The sequence below is a fragment of the Cherax quadricarinatus genome, chromosome 13 (genome assembly GCF_038502225.1).
Source record: "Cherax quadricarinatus isolate ZL_2023a chromosome 13, ASM3850222v1, whole genome shotgun sequence".
In the NCBI taxonomy this organism is placed as follows: domain Eukaryota; kingdom Metazoa; phylum Arthropoda; class Malacostraca; order Decapoda; family Parastacidae; genus Cherax; species Cherax quadricarinatus.
The window spans coordinates 34458217-34483736 of NC_091304.1; the positions used below are offsets into that span (position 1 = coordinate 34458217).

The 25520-nt window shown below is 39.2% G+C and overlaps 1 protein-coding gene across 1 annotated transcript in view; it reads left to right on the forward strand.

Moving 5' to 3' along the window:
- Positions 1–25520, forward strand: part of Arp3 (Actin-related protein 3) — a 115580-nt gene that overhangs the window by 21683 nt on the left and 68377 nt on the right. The window contains exon 3 of the mRNA XM_070084645.1: positions 10491–10647. Coding sequence (XP_069940746.1) covers positions 10491–10647 — 157 coding nt within the window. The remainder of the gene's footprint in view (positions 1–10490; positions 10648–25520) is intronic.

Sequence of the window (25520 nt, forward strand, 5' to 3'; positions counted from 1 at the left end):
ACATTGCCCTCAGACATGACATCTCCACTGCCTCCAGCCTTCTCCTCGCTGCAACATTCATCACCCATGCTTCACACCCATATAAGAGCGTTGGTAAAACTATACTCTCATACATTCCCCTCTTTGCCTCCAAGGACAAAGTTCTTGGTCTCCACAGACTCCTAAGTGCACCACTCACTCTTTTCCCCCTCATCAATTCTATGATTCACCTCATCTTTCATAGACCCATCCGCTGACACGTCCACTCCCAAATATCTGAATACATTCACCTCCTCCATACTCTCTCCCTCCTATCTGATATTCAATCTTTCATCACCTAATCTTTTTGTTATCCTCATAACCTTACTCTTTCCTGTATTCACCTTTAATTTTCTTCTTTTGCACACCCTACCAAATTCATCCACCAATCTCTGCAACTTCTCTTCAGAATCTCCCAAGAGCACAGTGTCATCAGGAAAGAGCAGCTGTGACAACTCCCACTTTGTGTGTGATTCTTTATCTTTTAACTCCACGCCTCTTGCCAAGACCCTCGCATTTACTTCTCTTACAACCCCATCTATAAATATATTAAACAACCACGGTGACATCACACATCCTTGTCTAAGGCCTACTTTTACTGGGAAAAAATGTCCCTCTTTCCTACATACTCTAACTTGAGCCTCACTATCCTCGTAAAAACTCTTCACTGCTTTCAGTAACCTACCTCCTACACCATACACTTGCAACATCTGCCACATTGCCCCCCTATCCACCCTGTCATACGCCTTTTCCAAATCCATAAATGCCACAAAGACCTCTTTAGCCTTATCTAAATACTGTTCACTTATATGTTTCACTGTAAACACCTGGTCCACACACCCCCTACCTTTCCTAAAGCCTCCTTGTTCATCTGCTATTCTATTCTCCGTCTTACTCTTAATTCTTTCAATAATAACTCTACCATACACTTTACCAGGTATACTCAGCAGACTTATCCCCCTATAATTTTTGCACTCTCTTTTATCCCCTTTGCCTTTATACAAAGGAACTATGCATGCTCTCTGCCAATTCCTAGGTACTTTACCCTCTTCCATACATTTATTAAATAATTGCACCAACCACTCCAAAACTATATCCCCACCTCCTTTTAACATTTCTATCTTTATCCCATCAATCCCGGCTGCCTTACCCCCTTTCATTTTACCTACTGCCTCACGAACTTCCCCCACACTCACAACTGGCTCTTCCTCACTCCTACAAGATGTTATTCCTCCTTGTCCTATACATAAAATCACAGCTTCCCTATCTTCATCAACATTTAACAATTCCTCAAAATATTCCCTCCATCTTCCCAATACCTCTAACTCTCCATTTAATAACTCTCCTCTCCTATTTTTAACTGACAAATCCATTTGTTCTCTAGGCTTTCTTAACTTGTTAATCTCACTCCAAAACTTTTTCTTATTTTCAACAAAATTTGTTGATAACATCTCACCCACTCTCTCATTTGCTCTCTTTTTACATTGCTTCACCACTCTCTTAACCTCTCTCTTTTTCTCCATATACTCTTCCCTCCTTGCATCACTTCTACTTTGTAAAAACTTCTCATATGCTAACTTTTTCTCCCTTACTACTCTCTTTACATCATCATTCCACCAATCGCTCCTCCCCCCTCCCGCACCCACTTTCCTGTAACCACAAACTTCTGCTGAACACTCTAACACTTCATTTTTAAACCTACCCCATACCTCTTCGACCCCATTGCCTATGCTCTCATTAGCCCATTTATCCTCCAATAGCTGTTTATATCTTACCCTAACTGCCTCCTCTTTTAGTTTATAAACCTTCACCTCTCTCTTCCCTGATACTTCTATTCTCCTTGTATCCCATCTACCTTTTACTCTCAGTGTAGCTACAACTAGAAAGTGATCTGATATATCTGTGGCCCCTCTATAAACATGTACATCCTGAAGTCTACTCAACAGTCTTTTATCTACCAATACATAATCCAACAAACTACTGTCATTTCGCCCTACATCATATCTTGTATACTTATTTATCCTCTTTTTCTTAAAATATGTATTACCTATAACTAAACCCCTTTTTATACAAAGTTCAATCAAAGGGCTCCCATTATCATTTACACCTGGCACCCCAAACTTAACTTACCTACCACACCCTCTCTAAAAGTTTCTCCTACTTTAGCATTCAGGTCCCCTACCACAATTACTCTCTCACTTGGTTCAAAGGCTCCTATACATTCACTTAACATCTCCCAAAATCTCTCTCCTCTGCATTCCTCTCTTCTCCAGGTGCATACGCGCTTATTATGACCCACTTCTCGCATCCAACCTTTACTTTAATCCACATAATTCTTGAATTTACACATTCATATTCTCTTTTCTCCTTCCATAACCGATCATTCAACATTACTGCTACCCCTTCCTTTGCTCTAACTCTCTCAGATACTCCAGATTTAATCCCATTTATTTCCCTCCACTGAAACTCCCCTACCCCCTTCAGCTTTGTTCCACTTAGGGCCAGGACATCCAACTTCTTTTCATTCATAACATCAGCAATCATCTGTTTCTTGTCATCCGCACTACATCCACGCACATTTAAGCATCCCAGTTTTATGAAGTTTTTCTTCTTCTCTTTTTTAGTAAATGTCTACAGGAGAAGGGGTTACTAGCCCATTGCTCCCGGCATTTTAGTCGCCTCATACGACACGCATGGCTTACGGAGGAAAGATTCTTTTCCACTTCCCCATGGACAATAGAAGAAATAAAGAAGAACAAGAGCTATTTAGAAAAAGGAGAAAAACCTAGATGTATGTATATATATATGCATGTGCGTGTCTGTGAAGTGTGACCAAAGTGTAAGTAGGAGTAGCAAGATATCCCTGGTATCTAGCGTGTTTGAGACAGAAAAAGAAAACAGCAATCCTACCATCATGCAAAACAGTTAGAGGTTTCTGTTTCACAGTCGTCTGGCAGGACGGTAGTACTTCCCTGGGTGGTTGCTGTCTACCAACCTACCATCTTTTTTGTTCACCACAAATTATTTTAGTCCCTTTTATATTGCCTCATTTATTTTAGCTTTAAGAGCTACCTTAGCTCATATTTTTTACATTTGTTAAAATAATTCAGGTGCTATTTTATAGCTTTAGAATATTTACTTTGTCTTATACTTAATTCTAACTATAGATTCACTATAAAGCTTATGATAACAAGCATTGATCCTGATACCAACCTCTTATCTAATGACTTAAATGAATCAAAGAGTAACTGTAATTACTACACAGCAGAACAATCAAAGGCACTTCTCGGAGCCAACAACTACATAACTGTCTTTAACTACAATATCAAATCTTTAAGCAAACATAACGATGACCTCGTAGCATTACTAAATTCCTTGCATGCCAGTATGTCCATCATTCCTCTCACCGAAACCTGGCTAAAGCCTGATACTACAGATGTCTATGCCATTCCTGGTTACACAGCCATACACAACTGTAGGCCAGATCAACAAGGGGGTGGCACAGCTATATACTACTCAGACCAACTAGAATGTATCATTAACACTTGCACAAGGGATGAACATGGGGAATATATAATAGCTAAATTCAATTCCAAATACCTACAAAAACCTCTCACAGTGATAAACATCTACAGAGTACCACAGTCAAACATTAGCCATTTTAGTGAAAACCTAGGAAGTATGGTAACTGATGCACGCATGAACAAAGATCGCTTACTTCTCTCAGGTGACTTCAATATGAATCTCCTACAAGACCAAGACCCACATGTTACTGAATTCACAAACACTATGAGTAACTGCATGTTGCTACCAACAGTAACAAAACCTACAAGAGTTACAGAGACTAGTGTTTCCCTACTTGACCACATCTGGACCAACACCATATCCCCCTTAAGGTCAGGCATAATCACAGATAATACCACAGACCATTACCCTACCTTCCTCATAACAAACCTTGGCAAATTACCCCTAGACACTACTAAAGTCAATTTCAGACTTCACAATGAGGCAGCTATCAATAACTTCACAGCAGCAGTGACAAACATTGACTGGCACACTGAGCTAGAAATCTATACAGATATTGACGAATGTATTAATAATTTTCTAAAAAAGACCCAAAACCTCTATAACAAGCACTGCCTTAAAAAAAATAAACAGATGACTGCGAAGAGACTGAACAGTCCCTGGCTAACACTCAGTATCCTGAAATCCATAAATACAAAGCACCTATACGAAAAACAGTACAGAATGGGCCACATAACCAGAGACCAAACAAAACGTTACTCGTCAATCCTAACCAGCCTAATAAGAAGGGCTAAAAAATTGTATTATGAGAACAGATTATCCAACTTACGAGGTGACATAAAAAAGACCTGGAAAACCCTATCAGAAATACTACTAGGAACAAAACAGATAACACAAAATAGCGAAATTGAATTAACAAAACCAGATGAACCCCAATTCCCACCTGCTGAAACAGCAAACAGACTCAATGATTTCTTCTCCACTATAGGAAAAAACCTTGCCATTAAAATCCCAAGCTCAGATACCCCACCCAATGACTACCTCACTGGCAACTACCCGAACACACTGTTCCTAGCTCCGACTAACCCAACTGAAGTCTCCCTTATCAACAAACTAAAAAACAAGACAGGAGATTTAAATACTACCCATTATATACAAAAAAGTGTCACAGGTGCTATTACCAATCATTGCAACACACTTTAACAAATCCATTGAATCCTCTACCTTTCCTACAGTTCTCAAAATAGCAAGGGTCACCCCAATCCATAAAGGAGGAGACCACACAGACTTGAATAACTATAGGCCAATATCCAACTTACCCCCTCTCTCTAAAATCTTTGAAAAATTAATCCATAAGCATATCTATTCCTACCTCATCTCCCACAACATACTCAACCCCTGTCAATTTGGGTTCAGGCCTAATAAAAATACTAATGATGCTATTAACCACATGCTAGAACATATTTATACAGCAATAGAGAAAAAAGAAGTCCCACTGGGGATCTTCATTGACTTGCGTAAAGCTTTCGATACAGTTGACCACGACTTGCTCCACATAAAATTGTCGCACTATGGTACAAGAGGGCACTCCCTCAACTACCTAAAGTCATACCTCAGCAACAGAAGCCAATATGTGTACACAAATGGGGCAAACTCTTCCACACAGCCAATTACAGTTGTTGTCCCACAGGGAAGTGTCCTAGGCCCTCTTCTCTTTCTCATATATATAAATGACCTACCAAATGCATCACAACTACTCAAACCCCCACTATTTGCAGATGACACTATATACGTCTACTCTCACCCGAGCCCAGTCATGCTGGCCAATACCGTAAATACCGAATTACAGAAAATATCAACCTGGATGAGGACCAACAAACTTACTCTAAACATTGACAAAACCTACTACATTCAGTTTCGTAACAGAGCTACAGATGTCTCTTAACATAATGATAAATGGATCACCTATCACAAAACTCACAGAGGGAAAATTCTTAGGAATCCACCTTGATAATAGACTGAAATTTCAAACACATATACAACAAATTTCCCAAAAAATTTCCAAGACCGTAGCCATACTATCGAAGAACCAGTACTATGTTCCACAGTCAGCATTCCTGGCCCTATATCACTCGCTTATTTACCCCTATCTCACCTATGGAATTTGTGCATGGGGCTCAACAACAATAAACCATCTCAGACCACTAATCACCCAACAACAGGCTGCAGTCAGAATGATGATAAATTCCCACTACAGACAGCACACTCCACCAATATTCAAAGTTCTAAACCTACTCACAATACAAAACATCCATACTTATTACTGCACCTACTACATACATAGAACAGTTAACTCTGACATAAACCCTCCCCTCAAACATCTCCTTACCAACCTCAACAGAACACATGACCATAACACAAGGCACAGATCACTCTGATGTTCCTCGTGTCCATCTCACGCTATGCAAAAACTCAATGCACATGGAAGGCTCTAAAATCTGGAACTCATTACCTGTGAATATAAAAGAAACACTGTCTGTTTATAAATTCAAGTCTCTTCTCAAAAATCACTTACGCACCCACAACTAAATAAATACTGAATAATTGTATTTCATAAATTGTATCTCATATATGTATCTCATTATTGTATCTCATAAATGTCAACCTGTGACCCAATCAAACTTAGTTACTATTTAACTTCATTACCTAACAGAATACTCCATTCTACTGATTACACAGCAACACAGTAAATAACCATATGACCTGTCTTTGTAATACTCATTTGTACTAAATTGTTATCTGTTTTGCAATAATTTTTGTACCACTGAATATATCATTGCTTAGTTAATCTTAAGTTAATTTTAAGCCTGCCCATAATGCTCAGCATACAAGGGGCTTTGGCATGCTGCACTTTAAAAATTGTATTCCTTGTACTTCTCTGTATCATGTTCAAATTAATAAATAAATAAATAAGAAAATAAATGATGGTAGGATTGATGGTGTCTTTTTACTGTCTCATAAACATGCAAGATTTCAGGTACATCTAGCTACTTACACTTAGGTCACACTACACATGGATGTGCAAGCATATGTATACACCCCTCTGGGTTTTCTTTGACTTCCTTACTAGTTCTTGTTTATTTCCTCTTATCTCCATGGGGAAGTGGAACAGAATTCTTCCTCTCTAAGCCATGTGTATTGTAAGAGGTGACTAAAATGCCAGGAGCAAGGGGCTAGTAACTTTTTCTCCTCTATACATTACTAAAGCTAAAAAGAGAAACTTCTGTTTATCTTATTGGGTCATCCTGCTTTGGTGGGATACCATCAGTTTGTTGAAAGAAGCAGTAGTAGTAGTTTTGGGCTCCGGTAAGTGGTGAAAAATCCTTCTTCTGTAAGCCATACTTATCGTAAGAGACTACTAAAATGTTAGGAGCAAAGGGCTAATAACTCCTGTACAAATTACCAAATGAAAAAATGTACAATTTACCAAATGAAAAAAACAAAAAAACTTTTGTTTCTTCTTTTTTGGGTCTCCCTGCCTTTGTGGGAAATGGTTAGTGTATTAAAAAAAAGTTTTTGCTTGCAAGTGTAGTTGCATTTAACTTGTCATATTTTTTTTTGTTTTTTTCCTCAACAAGTTGGCAGTCTCCCGCCGAGGCAGGGCGACCCAAGAAAAGAAAATCCCCAAAAAGAAAATACTTTCATCATCATTCAACACTTTCACCTCACTCGCACATAATCACTGTTTTTGCAGAGGTGCTCAGGATACAACAGTTTAGAAGTATACACGTATAAAGATACACAACATATCCCTCCAAACTGCCAATATCCCAAACCCCTCCTTTAAAGTGCAGGCATTGTACTTCCCATTTCCAGGACTCAAGTCCGACTATATGAAAATAACAGGTTTCCCTGAATCCCTTCACTAAATATTACCCTGCTCACACTCCAACAGATGGTCAGGTCCCAAGTACCATTCATCTCCATTCACTCCTATCTAACACGCTCACGCACGCTTGCTGGAAGTCCAAGCCCCTTGCCCACAAAACCTCCTTTACCCCCTCTCTCCAACCCTTTCGAGGACGACCCCTACCTCGCCTTCCTTCCCCTATAGATTTATATGCTTTCCATGTCATTCTACTTTGATCCATTCTCTCTAAATGACCAAACCACCTCAACAACCCCTCTTCTGCCCTTTGACTAATACTTTTATTAACTCCACACCTTTTCCTAATTTCCACACTCCGAATTTTCTGCATAATACTTACACCACACATTGCCCTTAGACAGGACATCTTCACTGCCTCCAACCATCTCCTCGCTGCTGCATTTACCACCCAAGCTTCACACCCATATAAGAGTGTTGGTACTACTATACTTTCATACATTCCCTTCTTTGCCTCCATAGATAACGTTTTTTGACTCCACTTATACCTCAATGCACCACTCACCTTTTTTCCCTCATCAATTCTGTGATTAATCTCATCCTTCATAAATCCATCCGCTGACACGTCAACTCCCAAGTATCTGAAAACATTCACTTCTTCCATACTCCTCCCCAATTTGATATCAAATTTTTCTTTATCAAAGTCATTTGATACCCTCATCACCTTACTCTTTTCTATGTTCACTTTCATCTTTCTACCTTTACACACATTCCCAAACTCATCCACTAACCTTCGCAATTTTTCTTTAGAATCTCCCATAAGCACAGTATCATCAGCAAAAAGTAACTGTGTTAATTCCCATTTTGAATTTGATTCCCCATAATTTAATCCCACCCCTCTCCCGAACACCCTAGCATTTACTTCTTTTACAACCCCATCTATAAATATATTAAACAACCATGGTGACATTACACATCCCTGTCTAAGACCTACTTTTACCGGGAAGTAGTCTCCCTCTCTTCTACACACCCTAACCTGAGCCTCACTATCCTCATAAAAACTCTTTACAGCATTTAGTAACTTACCACCTATTCCATATACTTGTAACATCTGCCACATTGCTCCTCTATCCACTCTATCATATGCCTTTTCTAAATCCATAAATTCAATAAAAACTTCCCTACCTTTATCTAAATACTGTTCACATACTGTATATGCTTCAATGTAAACACTTGATCTACACATCCCCTACCCACTCTGAAACCTCCTTGCTCATCCGCAATCCTACATTCTGTCTTACCTCTAATTCTTTCAATTATAACCCTACCGTACACTTTTCCTGGTATACTTATTCCTCTATAATTTTTACAATCTCTTTTGTCCCCTTTCCCTTTATATAAAGGGACTATACATGCTCTCTGCCAATCCCTAGGTACCTTCCCCTCTTTCAAACATTTATTAAACAAAAGTACCAACCACTCCAACACTATATCCCCCCCTGCTTTTAACGTTTCTGTCATGATCCCATCAGTTCCAGCTGCTTTACCTCCTTTCATTCTACGTAATGCCTCACGTACCTCCCCCACACTTACATTCTGCTCTTCTTCACTCCTAAAAGATGGTATACCTCCCTGACCAGTGCATGAAATTACCGCCTCCCTTTCTTCGTCAACATTTAACAGTTCCTCAAAGTATTCTCACCATCTACCAAATACCTCCATCTCCCCATCTACTAACTCCCCTACTCTGTTTTTAACTGACAAATCCATTTGTTCTCTAGGCTTTCTTAACTTGTTTAGCTCACTCCAAATTTTTTTCTTTGTTTTCATTAAAATTTCTTGACAGTGCCTCTCCTACTCTATCATCTGCTCTCCTTTTGCACTCTCTCACCACTCTCTTCACCTATCTTTTACTCTCCATATACTCTGCTCTTCTTATAACACTTCTGCTTTGTAAAATCCTCTCATAAGCTACCTTTTTCTCTATTTACTGAATGAAATTTTGTTAAAGAGCTTTGTAAATCGAGCAACTTTCATCTGTTGTTTAGAATTTCTTGAATGAGATGCAGGAAACAATCCATAGTCAGTTTTTTCCCAATTTGTGAAAGGTATAGATTGAGTGAGGTTAGTATTTTCTAATATATTTCACAATGTATCTGCATAATAGCCTCTCAAGGATGGCTCCTTGATGCTGGTGAAGGGCTCTTGATGCTGGTGAAGGGCTCTTGGTCAAAGAAACTCTACTTATCCTTTCCTTTCATAGATTGAATTTGAGTGCCTGTTATTCCCCAGGCACTGTATGACCTACAGGTTTAGAGATTCACCCTGATTAAAATAAAAACCGGCATGTCAGATTTATCCACAAGTCTGGTGGTCATATAGCCCACTACAGCGTTTTGCTTTGTTTCAGGCTATATTTGCAAAATTTTTGTTTTTCAACCATTTGCTTGGAAGTTGGCAGATATATGTAATTGTAGGAGGAAGTTTTATATAGCTGTTTGGCAGAGTTGACCCCTTATGGTGACTGTCATATGGAATATTTAACAGGAGAATTTCAGGTTTAGAAAGTATGCAGAGAACTTTTAGTGCACTGCATGAAGTGTAGCTGAGAAAGACCTTCATTATCATTACCGAAGGTACTGAAATAACCCCTTATGAGAGCAGAAGATATGGTAAACAAGGCAAAAGAGTCTTCATGAAAAGCTGAGTTACAGTAAGTACTGGATAACTTGATAATCATAAAGTCAAAGCCTTTCCAACCCACTCCCTTGAGATATAAGAATTCCTGACAGACCTCGTACTGTCTTCAAGAGGGACTTGACAAGTTAGCTGGGCCATGGTGCTTACAGGTATGTAGGTCTGATGCAGGCACCAAATCTTAATTCAACGTGTTAACAAAAAGGAAAGACGAGAGAAAAATTATTAAATATTTAAATAAGAAGCAGTGGGTGAGAATATTATTTAGGTAACTAAAATTGCCTATACTATAATTTTATGTATATTTGTAAATTCTTACAAACAGTACAAAGAACAATTAGTGGCCAAATCTTATATTTCACAGTATCCAGTACGGCATGGCATTGTGGAAGACTGGGATCTGATGGAGAAGTTTATGGAACAGTGTATATTTAAGTATCTGCGAGCTGAACCAGAGGATCATTACTTTTTATTGACAGAACCTCCACTAAACACGCCAGAGAATCGTGAATACACAGCAGGTTAGTTGTGAAGGCTTATATAATGTAAAAAAAATATATATACAGTAAGGCCCTGCTTTACAGCATTTTGCCTTATGGCATTCCGCTAATACGGCGATGTCAAATTATAACCAAAATTTGCTATACGGCAAGCAGTCTTTCAAATACGGCGCCCCCCACCCGGTTTGTTTACATTTTCTGTGACCACATCAATTATGTCAGGAAACTTTCCAAAATTTCAAGTGTTTTAAAGTTACTGCATATTTTATATGTACTCTGATAATTATACTAAAGTGTACCTGTACCTAAATATACTTACACACTGTGCTGGTGTGCAGGTACACATTAAAATCGCTAAGTCTCTCTTTACTCATGACGCCACTCTTTCCCAATAATAATCACTCTTGGGCACACTAAATGTCTTATTTTACATCAATATAGGCATTTTCATTAATCCATCTATGAGATTTTCCTCAAAATTATATATGAAACCCATTACATAGCATATAAACATGATACATACACTCAGAATAAAAATTGATGTAAATATGAGATTTGTTTACAAAGCAGCTGTGTAGGTAGTGTTGGAAGAATTATGTTTTCTCTAGTCAAACTGGGGGTTAACTGTAGAAAAATATTCTTTTCGTATGCCTTTACTCTATGTATAGCAATTCACGACCCTTGTGGGTTTAATGCTTTTTATAATAAATAATATTATTATTATTATTATTAATAATAATAATACATATTATTAATAATAATAATATTATTAATAATAATAATATTATTAATAATAATAATATTATTAATAATAATAATATTATTAATAATAATATTATTATTATTATTATTAATACAGTGGACCCCCGCTTTACGATCACCTCCCAATGCAACCAATTATGTAAGTGAATTTATGGAAGTGCGTTTGTACGTGTATGTTTGGGGGTCTGAAATGGACTAAACTAATTCACAATATTCCTTATGGGAACAAATTCGTTCAATACTGGCACCTGAACATACTTCTGGATTGAAATAATATCGTAAACCGGGAGTCCACCATATTATTATCTTCATTCACTCTAAAAATGGTGTTGCTGTTTGTTTATTCTGAACTAACTTGTACACAATGTAAGAGTATTTGTATTGTGAGGTAATTATTATTAAAATAAAAAATAATGAGGTAAATGTTTTACAAACTCTTACAAATGGACTTGAATGAACTAAAAGTAGACACACATTAATACGCATTTATTTCGCCTGACCAAGTGATTGTCCACTACCTGTTCAGTTTGTGTTCTTACATTGTCTCGACTCTGTATCGCGTTCTCTCTCTCGTTTACTCTTTCGTTAACTAGTTGGCTCTCATTGACAATGGCGTCTAAGGTTAGCTGTAATAAAAAGAGAAGTCGTTAGCCTCTTGCTTTAAGTGCCAAGTTAGAGGATGATGGTGTGCCATTCTGATTTTATTCAATAAACACCCTGCCACTCACCTCTCGCACATTAATATTAATATTTTAAGGTAAGTAATAAGTGTACTCTGTGTATCTTACCTTTTATTGTGTTTTTAATGCCTATTTATATTGCTAACTTAATATAAGTTAGTGTAAACTTGTTGTCTGGCATTTATTGCATATTTTATGTGTGCTCTGATAATACTTGTGGAGCTGTGTGGTAGCCGGGTGGAGGGACAACATTACGTTTTCTCTGTTCAGCCATCAGAGAAAACATGTATGAATCTGCGTTTGGCCCAGCCACTCCCTCACTCCGCTTTTATTTACAATTTTCGGCACGAATTATTCATTACTTCTACCTTCGTTTATGATGGCATCTAAAGTGAATAAGTGAATAAGGCATGTCAATGTTAATAATATGGCTCTGGGCCACAGTGTAGGTAGCTGGTAGGTGTAGTCCAGGCGGGCTACAGCTACCGGCTACCTACACTGACTTCCTACAAATAAATACTACTCACCTCTCTTCCTATATTAAGACTACACATATTTTAAGGTAAATAATGAGTGTACTGTATGTGTATTTTACCTCTGGGATGTTTTAAATATCGTATATTAAGTATGAGATGGGGAGCCAGTGCTACCTACACCTGGGCTACCTGCACCTGACTTCCTACAAATAAGTACTACTCACCTCTCTCCCTACATTAAGATTACAAATACTTTAAGATAAGTAATGAATTTACTGTGACTGTATTTTACTTTGTGTGTTTTTAATGCCTAGTTCTATTACTAACTTAATATAATTTAGTGTAAACTTGTTGTCTGGCATTTATATGCATTTATAAATGGAAAAAATGGCGTTCTGCCTTCCAGCGATGTCTGCTTTCCGGCGACAGCCTGGAACCTAACCCGCCGTATAAGTGGGGCCCTACTGTATATCAGTATGATTTAGGTACTTTGCATAGGCTTGTGTAATTTAGTAATTTATTTTGCATCTTGCACCTAATAAAAAAAAGGGCTATTTGCTAGCTATATAATTACTTTCGCTGCACACAGTGTGGTTCGATTCGTGGCAATGTCGGAAACATTGGGCATGTTTCCTTACACCTGTTGTCCTGTTAACCTAGCAAGCAAGTAGTACCTGGGTGTTAGTTAATTCTGTCGGGTTTGTCACCTTCTTCACCAAGGGCTGGCACTAGCTTTCCTTGGGCCCATGGTGGCTTATTTAGCAGTTGCCAGTACTAAAATGAGTGGAATATTAGGAAATGTATCGTATGAATGCATGGAATCGTGCTCGCTCACTGATAAACAATGGCACACTGCCTGTTGCTGTGTTGGAGCCGCTTGTATGCATTTGGGACAAAACTATTACCGAAGTAAATGACAATCACTGAGCGAATATTTTGACGGAAAAAACTTTACGATTACCGAATGTTGTGAAATCCGACGACTACGATATCTGGGGGTCCACTGTAATTGAAATGTCATTAATCCGTTCCTGCGGAATTCCTGCTCACTTTGTGCACATAAAATGAGGTAAATATGAGTGTTTGATTAACTGACTGACTTGACTGACTTTGACTTTGACTTGACTTGTCTTGACTTGATGACTTTACTGACTGAATGATTTGCCTGACTTACTGAATGACTTGAAGTTAGACTTTTTCACTGAAGAGGACCCCAAAATAGTGTTTAGAGCAGCTGATGCCTTACTGTCAGTTGTATAATGTACTGCAGGGTAAAATAGAACAGAAATCCATTACAGAATTTATGCAGACTCCAGCACAACCATCGACTTCAGTACCAGAACCTCTACCATCCACCTCAGCCCAGTAGGGCCAAAGCATAACTCTCCACTCTTCACAATCATCCACAAACACAGGCACCCACAATTTAGGGTAAGAAATACTATTATTTTTGTTGCAGTTATAGTCTTAAGCAGTAAAAACAACATAATACATCACAAAAATGAACTACAATTATATATTCACTTTTATTTTTATAATATCTGGAGATCTAAAAAAAAGTTGTTTGAGGGAGAAGGTCGCTTCCTGAATTTTTGCTCATGTCCAGAAACAAAAAATTGACCTAGCAACTGCTCATATCCTGAAAAACTTGTATGGCGGGGCACTCGTAAGCCGAGGTTCCACTGTATTAAGTTTAATATTTAAGGCTCTGTTTCCAAACAGCATGAAGTATGTTATGTCTATGTTGAGAGTGAGTTTGTTGGTCATCATCCATGTACAGTGGACCTTCGGTTTTCGTGTTTAATCTTTTCCAGAGCCATTGGCCAAAACTGAAATCGGCCAAAACCGAAACCATTTTCCCCATAAGAAATAATGTAAATGTGATTAATCTGTTCCAGACACCCAGAAGTATCAGCAAAATATATTTTTTACCTTAAAGATAGATTTACGTGCACAAAAGAATGAACATTACACATGACACTTACCTTTATTGAAGGCTGTTGCTGATGGAAGACAGGGAGGAGGGGAGAGGTAAGAGGTTATTGTTTGGAAGGGTTATGCCCATCCATAAGGACTAGGTACCAAGTCCTTATCAGGGGTCACTTCCCTAGCTTAAATATAGATTTACATGCAGAAAAGAATGACAAATAAATATAAAGTGCTAATAAAATGTATAAATGAACATTTAACATCACACCTTTATTTAAAAGACTTGTTGATATATGGCAGACCAGGTGGAGGGGAGAGGGAGGGGAGTTTATTGTTGGAGAATATGACACTAATATCAACTCTATGGCTTATTTATTTATCACAATTCAACTAATATGAAAATAATGAAAATAAGAAAAAAATTTGGAGTGAGTTAAACAAGTTAAGAAAGCCTAGGGAAAGTAAGGATTTGTCAGTTAAAAACAGAGTAGGGGAATTAGTAGATGGGGAGAGGGAGGTATTAGGTAGATGGCGAGAATATTTTGAGGAGCTTTTAAATGTTGAGGAAGAAAGGGAGGCGGAAATTTCATGCACTGGCCAGGGAGGTATACCATCTTTTAGAAGTGAAGAAGAGCAGAATGTAAGTGTGGTGAAGGTACGTGAGGCATTACGTAGAATGAAAGGGGGTAAAGCAGCTGGAACTGATGGGATCATGACAGAAATGTTAAAAGCAAGGGGGAGATATAGCGTTGGAGTGGTTGGTACTTTCGTTTAATAAATGTATGAAAGAGGGGAAGGTACCTAGGGATTGGCGGAGAGCATGTATAGTCCCTATATATAAAGGGAATGGGGACAAAAGAGATTGTAAAAATTATAGAGGAATAAGTTTACTGAGTATACCAGGAAAAGTATACGGTAGGGTTATAATTGAAAGAATTAGAGGTAAGACAGAATGTAGGATTGCAGATGAGCAGGGAGGCTTCAGAGTGGGTAGGGGATGTGTAGATCAAGTGTTTACATTGAAGCATATATGTGAACAGTATTTAGATAAAGGTAGGGAAGTTTTTATTGCATTTATGGATTTAGAAAAGGCATATGATAGAGTGGATAGAGGAGCAGTGTGGCAGATGTTGCAAGTATATGGAATAGGTGGTAAGTTACTAAATGATGTAAAGAGTTTTTATGAGGATAGTGAGGCTCAGGTTAGGGTGTGTAGAAGAGAGGGAGAATACTTCCCGGTAAAAGTAGGTCTTAGACAGGGATGTGTAATGTCACCATGGTTGTTTAATATATTTATAGATGGGGTTGTAAAAGAAGTAAATGCTAGGGTGTTCGGGAGAGGGGTGGGATTAAATTATGGGGAATCAAATTCAAAATGGGAATTGACAGTTACTTTTTGCTGATGATACTGTGCTTATGGGAGATTCTAAAGAAAAATTGCAAAGGTTAGTGGATGAGTTTGAGAATGTGTGTAAAGGTAGAAAGTTGAAAGTGAACATAGAAAAGAGTAAGGTGATGAGGGTATCAAATGATTTAGATAAAGAAAAATTGGATATCAAATTGGGGAGGAGGAGTATGGAAGAAGTGAATGTTTTCAGATACTTGGGAGTTGACGTGTCGGCGGGTGGATTTATGAAGGATGAGGTTAATCATAGAATTGATGAGGGAAAAAAGGTGGGTGGTGCGTTGAGGTATATGTGGGGTCAAAAAACGTTATCTATGGAGGCAAAGAATGGAATGTATGAAAGTATAGTAGTACCAACACTCTTACATGGATGTGAAGCTTGGGTGGTAAATGCAGCAGCGAGGAGACGGTTGGAGGCAGTGGAGATGTCTTGTCTAAGGGCAATGTGTGGTGTAAATATTATGCAGAAAATTTGGAGTGTGGAAATTAGGAGAAGGTGTGGAGTTAATAAAAGCATTAGTCAGAGGGCAGAAGAGGGGTTGTTGAGGTGGTTTGGTCATTTAGAAAGAATGGATCAAAGTAGAATGACATGGAAAGCATGTAAATCTATAGGGGAAGGAAGGAGGGGTAGGGGTCGTCCTCGAAAGGGTTGGAAAGAGGGGATAAAGGAGGTTTTGTGGGCGAGGGGCTTGGACTTCCAGCAAGCGTGCATGAGCATGTTAGATAGGAGTGAATGGAGACGAATGATACTTGGGACCTGACGATCTGTTGGAGTGTGAGCAGGGTAATATTTAGTGAAGGGATTCAGGGAAACCTGTTATTTTCATATAGTTGGACTTGAGTCCTGGAAATGGGAAGTACAATGCCTGCACTTTAAAGGAGGGGTTTGAGATATTGGCAGTTTGGAGGGATATGTTGTGTATCTTTATGTGTGTATGCTTCTAAACTGTTGTATTCTGAGCACCTCTGCAAAAACAGTGATAATGTGTGAGTGTGGTGAAAGTGTTGAATGATGATGAAAGTATTTTCTTTTTGGGGATTTTCTTTCTTTTTTGGGTCACCCTGCCTCGGTGGGAGACGGCTGACTTGTTGAAAAAAAAAAACAAACTAATATGACATATTAAACAATATTAATAACATAGAAATATGACATATACTCTAGAATGAATAAAATGTCATTATGTAATGACAGGTGTTGTGTTGTTGTTGGATGTATAAGGCCCACTGAGCATAACCCGTACATAATGTTGCTGAAGGCTGCAGCTGAGGCGGCAGTGTTTTCTGTAGCCCTAAATAAATCCAACAACATTGGAGGAGTTAGGAGAATCGCTGAATCACTGAAGAAGGCACCCTCTACCACCATCACAACCACTACCACCCTCTACCACCCTCTACCACCATCACTACCAACCTCTACCACCATCACTACCAACCTCTACCACCATCACTACCACTCTCTACCACCATCACTACCACTCTCTACCACCATCACTACCACCCTCTACCATCATCACTACCACCCTCTACCACCATCACTACCACCCTCTACCACCACCACTATCACCCTCTACCACCATCACTACCACCCTCTACCACCATCACTACCACCCTCTACCACCATCACTACCACCCTCTACCACCATCACTACCACCCTCTACCACCATCACTACCATTCTCTACCACCATCACTACCATTCTCTACCACCATCACTACCACCCTCTACCATCACCACTTTCGTATTTTCTACAAACTTTTTTTTTTTTTAATTGTATCGTGTTTTTCACATTCTCTACCATAGGGCTAGCACTAGAAGCTTTCTCTGGGCCCGTGGTGGCTTATTTAGCAGTCACATACAATAAACAAATGGCAAAAACAATGGATTGTTACGAAATGTTTCATATGACCTGGCAGTATATGTTTACTCACCGAGAAACAACGCTGCACTGGCTGAGAATGGTGTCGGAGGTGGCTTTGTCTGCGTGCTGGGCACTGGATGTGTTCCATACGATAGACGAAAACAACCAAAAAATCAACGAAAAAAGTCAGCCAAAACTGAAATCGGCAATAACAGAGATCAATGAAAATGGAGGGTCCACTGTACAATGGAACCTCGGCTTACGAATGCCCCACCATGCGAATTTTTCAGGATATGAACTGTCATTCGGTAGATTTTTTTGCTTCTGAATATGAACGAAATTTCAGGATGTGAACTTCCCTCCCGAGAGGTTCCTTAAATAAATAAATAAATAAAATATTTATTTCTTTGCAAAGGTTACAATATGTTTACATACCATAATGTGATTGGAGCAAAGAAAGCCACTATCATGCCGAGGCATTTCGAGCAGACTACTTAAGTCTAGACAGGTGAAAAGTGTACTAGTGGTGGTTACCGATGTTTTGCTGATGGTGACGCCAACTACTGGCAGCCTTTTGAAGTTTCTCCTTACTGTTATTATTACAGTGGACCCCTGACTAATGAAGGCATCATGGTGTGGTTGCATCCACGCATACATTCGGTACATTTTGTATTATTCCAGTGTTTTTAGTGCTTGTAACTGCTAAATAAGCCACCATGGGCCCCAAGAAAGCTTCTAGTGCCAACCCTGTGGAAAAAAAGTGAGAATTACAATTGAAATGAAGGAGATCATCACAAAGTATGAAAGTGGAGTGCGTGTCTCCGAGTTGGCCAGGTTGTATAACAAACCCCAATCAGCCATCGCTACTATCTTGGCCAACAGAAAGGCAATCAAGGAAGCTGTTGTTGCGAAAGGTGCAAGTATGTTTCCAAAACATAGATAACAAGTACTTGAAGATGTTGAGAGACTGTTATTGGTGTGGATAAACGAAAAACAGATATCAGGAGATACCACCTCTCAAGCGATCGTATGTGAAAAGGCAAGGCAGTTGCGTGACGATTTAATTAAAAAAATGCCTGCAAGTAGTGGTGATGTGAGTGAATTTAAGGCCAGCAAAGGTTGGTTTGAGAGATTTAAGAATCATAGTGGCATACACAGTGTGATAAGGTATGTTGAGGCTGCCAGTTCGGACAAAAAAAAGTGGCTGAAAAATATGTGCAGGAATTCCAGGGGTACTTAGAGGCTGAAGGATTGCAACCCCAACAAGTGTTTAATAGTGATGAAACAGGCCTGTTTTGGAATAAAGTGCCAAACAGGACCTACATTACACAGGAGGAAAAAGCACTCCCAGGACACAAGCCTATGAAGGACAGGGTTACTTTATTGTTGTGTAGTAATGCTAGTGGGGATTGCAGAGTCAAATCACTGAAACTCCCAGAGTGTTCAGGAAAAACAATGTTGTCAAGGCTAATTTGTGTGTGATGTGGAGGGCAAACAGTAAGGCATGGGTCACTAGGAACATTTTCTATGACTGGTTTTACCATGTGTTTGGCCCTGCTGTGAAAAATTACCTCCTGGAAAATAAATTGGACCTTAAGTGTCTCCTGGTATTAGACAATGCTCCTGCTCATCCTTCAGACTTGCCAGAGCGAATTTCAGGGGAGTTGAGCTTCATAAAAGTGAAGTTTTTGCTTCCTAATAGTAGTCCTCTCCTCCAGCCCATGGACCAGCAGGTCACTGCAAATTTCAAAAATCTATACACCAAAGCAATGTTTCAAAAGTGCTTTGAAGTGACCTCAGACATTTGATTGACCCTAAGAGAGTTTTGGAAAGATCACTTTAGTATCCTCAATTGCATAAACCTTATAGGTAAGGCTTGGGAGGGAGTGACTAACTGGACCTTGAACTCTGCTTGGAGGAAACTCTGGCCAGAATGTGTACAAGAGAGGGATTTTGAAGGGTCTGGGGCTAACCCTGAGGAGCCTATGCCAGTTGTGAAATCTATTGTGGCATTGGGGAAGTCCATGGGGTTGGAGGTTAGTGGGGAGGATGTGGAAGAGTTGGTGGAGGACGGCGATGAAGAACTAACCACTGATGAGCTACAAGAGCATCTGCAACAACAAGAGGCCACAACTGAGGAAATTGCTTCAGAGGAGAGGAGAGAAAAATTGAGGAAGTTGCTTTCTTCAATGATCAAGGAAATGTGTACAATGTGGACAAAGGTGTAAACCTTTTTGGACGAAAATCATCCTGACACGGCTATTGCAAACAGTGCTAGTGACTTTTACAATGACAATGTTGTGAACCACTTTAGGAAAATCTTAAAGGAACACGAGGTACAGAGATCTATGGACAGATTTTTGGTGTGACAAAGGTCCAGTGACTCAAGTTGTTCCCAGTGGCATTAAAAAACAGAGAAGGGAAGTAACCCTGGAAAAGGACTTGCTACTTAAAGTCCTTATGGAAAGGGATTCCCCTTCCAAACAGTTGTAAACTCCTCCATCATCTCCCCTCCTTCCATCTCATCACTCAATCTTGAATAAAGGTAAGTGTCATTTATTCTTCATTTAGCACAGTTCATTATTTATTGTGCATATATCCTTCTTTTTCTGTATAGGAAATTGTATATTTCACATCAGATTTTTTTTTTTCATACTTTTGGGTGTCTGGAATGGATTAATTGGATTTCCATTGTTTCTTATGGGGAAAATTAATTTGACAAATGATAAATTTGACTAATGATAAATTCGACTAATGATGAGCTCTCTGGAATGGATTAATGTCGTTGGGCGAGGGTCCACTGTATTACTGTTGTATTATTATTATTGTTATAATAATAATTATTATTATTAGTAGCAGTACGTACGTGATTAGGGGCTCTTGATTTAGGGAATTGGATCTGTGCTCCAGGTCCCTAAATTAATACGTAATAGTAATAATAATTTTTATAATTTTTATTATTATTATTATTATTATTATTATTATTATTATTATTATTATTATTATTATTATTATTATTATTATTATTATCACACTGGCCGATTCCCACCAAGGCAGGGTGGCCCGAAAAAGAAAAACTTTCACCATCATTCACTCCATCACTGATAATAATACATAATAACGTATAATATAATAATATAATACTACAGTGGACCCTCGGATATCGGCCGTTCCTGTTATTGGCCAGCTTGCTCACTGGCCGTTTTTTTGGCTCCCGGTGATTGGCTGTTTTGGACGCATCTGTCTGCCAGCTGGGGCCGCTTGTGTGACAGTCTGGCTGTGTCTCAGTGTGTGAGGAAGCTTCTGCTCATACATTCAAACATTTTGCTTGTTTTCCTTTTTTTTTTTCCTTCAGTGCAACTGTGAAATAAGTAACCATGGCTCCAAAGAAAGTTCCTAGTAAAGTTCCTGTGGTAAAGAAAGTGAGAAACACCATGGAATTTGTGTGATGTGGTTGATAAGTATGAGAGTGGTATGCAGGTGCTGGGACTTGCTAGGATGTACGGGAAAAACAAATCTACTCTTACATCCATCCTGGCAAAGAAAGAACAAATCAAGAATGCTAATGTTGCGCAAGGAGTAACTTTTATAACGAAACAAAGGTCACCAATAATGGAAGAGATGGAAAAGTTGTTATTGTGGATTAAGGAAAAAGAATTAGTGGGAGACAGTGTTTTGGAATCTGTTATTTGTGAGAAGGCAAGGCAGTTACATGAGGATCTTCTGCAGAAAACTGGAACAAGTGCTGCTGATAGTGAATTAAGGGCCAGCAATGGGTGGTTTGAGAGATTTAAGAAGCGTAGTGGCATACACAATGTTGTAAAGCATATAGAGGCTGCAAGTTCTGACAAAAAAGCAGCTGAAAAGTGCATACAGGAGTTCAAGGACTATGTAAAGGACGAAGGATTCGAACCCCCAACAAGTGTTCACTTGTGACGAAACAGGCCTGTTTTGGAAGAAAATGCCAAACATCGTGCAGGAGGAAAAGGCACTGCCAGGACACATGCCTATGAAAGACAGGCTTACTCTTTTGTTGTGTGCTAATGCCTTTACTGGTGTATCACTCAGAAAATCCCAGTGTATTCAAGAAAAGCAATGTTGTCAAGAATAGATTGTGTGTGATGTGGAAAGTTAATCAGAAGGCATGGGTAACAAGGCAAATTTTCAGAGATTGGGTTAATGATGTGTTTGGCCCAAATGTGAAAAAATACCTCCTGGAAAAGAAATTGCCACTCAAGTGCCTCCTGGTGCTGGACAGTGCTCCTACACATCTTCCAGACTTGGAAGGCCAAGTGTTTAGGGACTTCAATTTCATCACAGTGAAATTCTTGCCTCCTAGCACTACTCTCCTCCAGCCCATTGACAAGCAGGTCATTTCTAACTTCAAAAAACTCTACACAAAAGCAGTGTTTGAAAAGTGCTTTGAAGTGACCTCAGACACTCAGTTGACCCTAAGAGAGTTCTGGAAAGATCACTTCACTATCCTCAAATGCATAAGCTTTATAGGTAAGGCTTGGGAGAGAGTGACTTCCAGGACTTTGAACTTTGCTTGGAGAAAATTGTGGTCAGGTTGTGTCCAAGAAAGGGATTTTGAAGGGTTTGAGGCTGATGCTGACCCTGTTGACTCTATTGTGGCACTGGAGAAGTCCCTGGGGTTGGAGGTGAGTGGCGAGGATGTGGAAGAGTTGGTGGAGGGCTTCAGGGAAGAGCTAACCACTGAAGAGCTGCCAGAGCTTCAACTCAAACAGCTACAGACTGCAGCTGAGGAACTTGCATCAGAGGAGGAGGAAGAGAGTAAATGAGGTGACTTCAGAGATTAAAGAGGTTTGTGCAGTGTGGGCTAGGGTGCAAGCTTTTGTAGAGAAACACTACCCTGACCAAGCTGAAACGAGCCATATCTGCAAAATGTTAAGTGGCAAAAACCTGTCCCACTTCGGGGACAGGGTTTTGTCACTGAATATTTTGCAGATATGAGTCCTTTGTATATAATAAAATATAAGATAAGAAAGAGATGATTGTGGATGTTATGAATGAGAAGAAGCTGGATGTCCTGGCTTTAAGTGAAACAAAGCTGAATGGGGTGGGAGAGTTTCAGTGGAGAGGAATAAATGGGATAGGGCAGAGGTTTCAAAGAGTTAGAGCTAAAGAAGGAGTAGCAATAATGTTGAAGGATAAGCTATGTCAGGAAAAGAGGGAATATAAATGCATTAATTCAAGGATTATGTGGAGTAAAATAAAGGTTGGACGTGAAATGTAGGTTATAGTAAGCATATATGCACCTGGGGAAGAGAGAAGTGTAGAGGAGAGAGAGAGAGATTTTGGGAATTGTTGAGTGAATGTGTGGGGAATTTTGAATCAAGTGTGAGAGTACTTGTGGTCAGGGATTTCGATGCTAAAGTAGATAAAAATGTTGTGGAGGGAGTAGTAAGTAAATTTGGGGTGCCAGGGGTAAATGAAAATGGTGAGCCTTTAATTGAGCTATGTGTAGAAAGAGGTTTGGTAATAAGTAATACATATTTTATGAAAAAGAGGATAAATAAATATACAAGGTATGATATAGCACGTAATGAAAGTAGTTTGTTAGATTATGTATTGGTGGATAAAAGGTTGAAGGGTAGGCTTCAGGAAGTACACATTTATAGAGGGGCAACTGATATATCGGATCATTATCTAGTTGTGGCTAAAGTTAGAGTAAGAGGTAGATGGGACAAGAGGAAAATGGCAACAACAAGTAAGAGGGAGGTGGAAGTGTATAAACTAAGGGAGGAGGAAGTTCGGGTGAGATATAAGCAACTATTGGCAGAAAGGTGGGCTGGTGCAAGTATGAATAGTGGGGAGGTTGAAGAGGGTTGGAATAGTTTTAAAAATGCAGTATTAGAATGTGGGACAGAAGTTTGTGCTGATAGGAGGGTGGGTGCAGGAGGAAAGAGCAGTGATTGGTGGAATGATGAAGTTAAGGGTGTGAAAAAGGTAGCTTATGAGAGGGTTTTACAATGCAGAAGAGTTATAAGAAGAGTAGAGTATATGGAGAGTAAAAGAAACGTGAAGAGAGTGGTGAGAGAGTGCAAAAGGAGAGCAGATGATAGTGGGAGAGGCACTGTCAAGAAATTTTAGTGAAAATAAGAAAAAAAATTTGGAGTGAGTTAAACAAGTTAACAAAGCCTAGGGAACAAATGGATTTGTCAGTTAAAAACAGAGTAGGAGAGTTAGTAGATGGGGAGATGGAGGTATTTGGTAGATGGCGAGAATACTTTGAGGAACTTTTAAATGTCGAAGAAGAAAGGGAGGCGGTGATTTCATGCTCTGGCCAGGGAGGTATACCATCTTTTAGGAGTGAAGAAGAGCAGGATGTAAGTGTGGGGGAGGTGTGTGAGGCATTACGTAGAATGAAAGGGCGTAAAGCAGCTGGAACTGATGGGATCATGACAGAAATGTTAAAAGCAGGGGATGATATAACGTTGGAGTGGTTGGTATTTTTGCTTAATAAATGTATGAAAGAGGGGAAGGTACCTAAGGATTGGCAGTATGTATGTATAGTCCCTTTATATAAAGGGAAGGGGGACGAAAGAGATGGTAAAAATTATAGAGGAATTAGTATACCAGGAAAAGTGTACAGCAGGGTTATTATTGAAAGAATTAGAGGTAAGACAGAATGTAAGATTGCGGATGAGCAAAGAGGTTTTAGAACGGGTAGGGGATGTGTTGATCAGGTATTTACGTTGAAGCATATATGTGAACAGTATTTAGATAAAGGTAGGGAAGTTTTTATTGCATTTATGAATTTAGAAAAGGCATATGATAGTGGATAGGGGAGCAATGTGGCAGATGTTGCAAGTATATGGAATAGGTGGTAAGTTACTAAATGCTGTGAAGAGTTTTTATGAGGACAGTGACGCTCAGATTAGGGTGTGTAGAAGAGAGGGAAACTACTTCCCGGTAAAAGTAGGTCTTAGACAGGGATGTGTAATGTCACCATGGTTGTTTAATATATTTATAGATGGGGTTGTAAAAGAAATTAATGCTAGGGTGTTCAGGAGGGGGGTGGGATTAAATTATGGGGAATCAAATACAAAATGGGAATTGACAGTTACATTTTGCTGATGATACTGTGCTTATGGGTGATTCTAAAGAAAAATTGCAAAGGTTAGTGGATGAGTTTGGGAGTGTGTGTAAAGGTAGAATGTTGAAAGTGAACATAGAAAAGAGTAAAGTGATTAGGGTATCAAATGATTCAGATAAATAAAAATTGGATATCAAACTGGGGCAGAGGAGTATGGAAGAAGTGAATGTTTTCAGATACATGTACATATATTTGGGAGTTGATATATAGCGGATGGATTTATGAAGGATGAGGTTAATCATAGAATTGACGAGGGAAAAAAGGTGAGTGGTGCATTGAGGTATATGTGGAGACAAAGAACGTTATCTATGGAGGCAAAGAAGGGAATGTATGAAAGTATAGTGGTACCAACACACTTATATGGGTGTGAAGCTTGGGTTGTAAATGCTGCAGCAAGGAAACGGTTGGAGGCAGTTGAGATGTCCTGTCTAAAGGCAATGTGTGGTGTAAATATTATGCAGAAAATTCGGAGTGTGGAAATTAGGAGAAGTGTGGAGCTAATAAAAGTATTAGTCAGAGGGCTGAAGAGGGGTTGTTAAGGTGGTTTGGTCATTTAGAGAGAATGGATCAAAGTAGTATGACATGGAGAGCGTATAAATCTGTAGGGGAAGGAAGGCGGGGTTGGGGTCGTCCTCGAAAAGGTTGGAGGGAGGGGGTAAAGGAG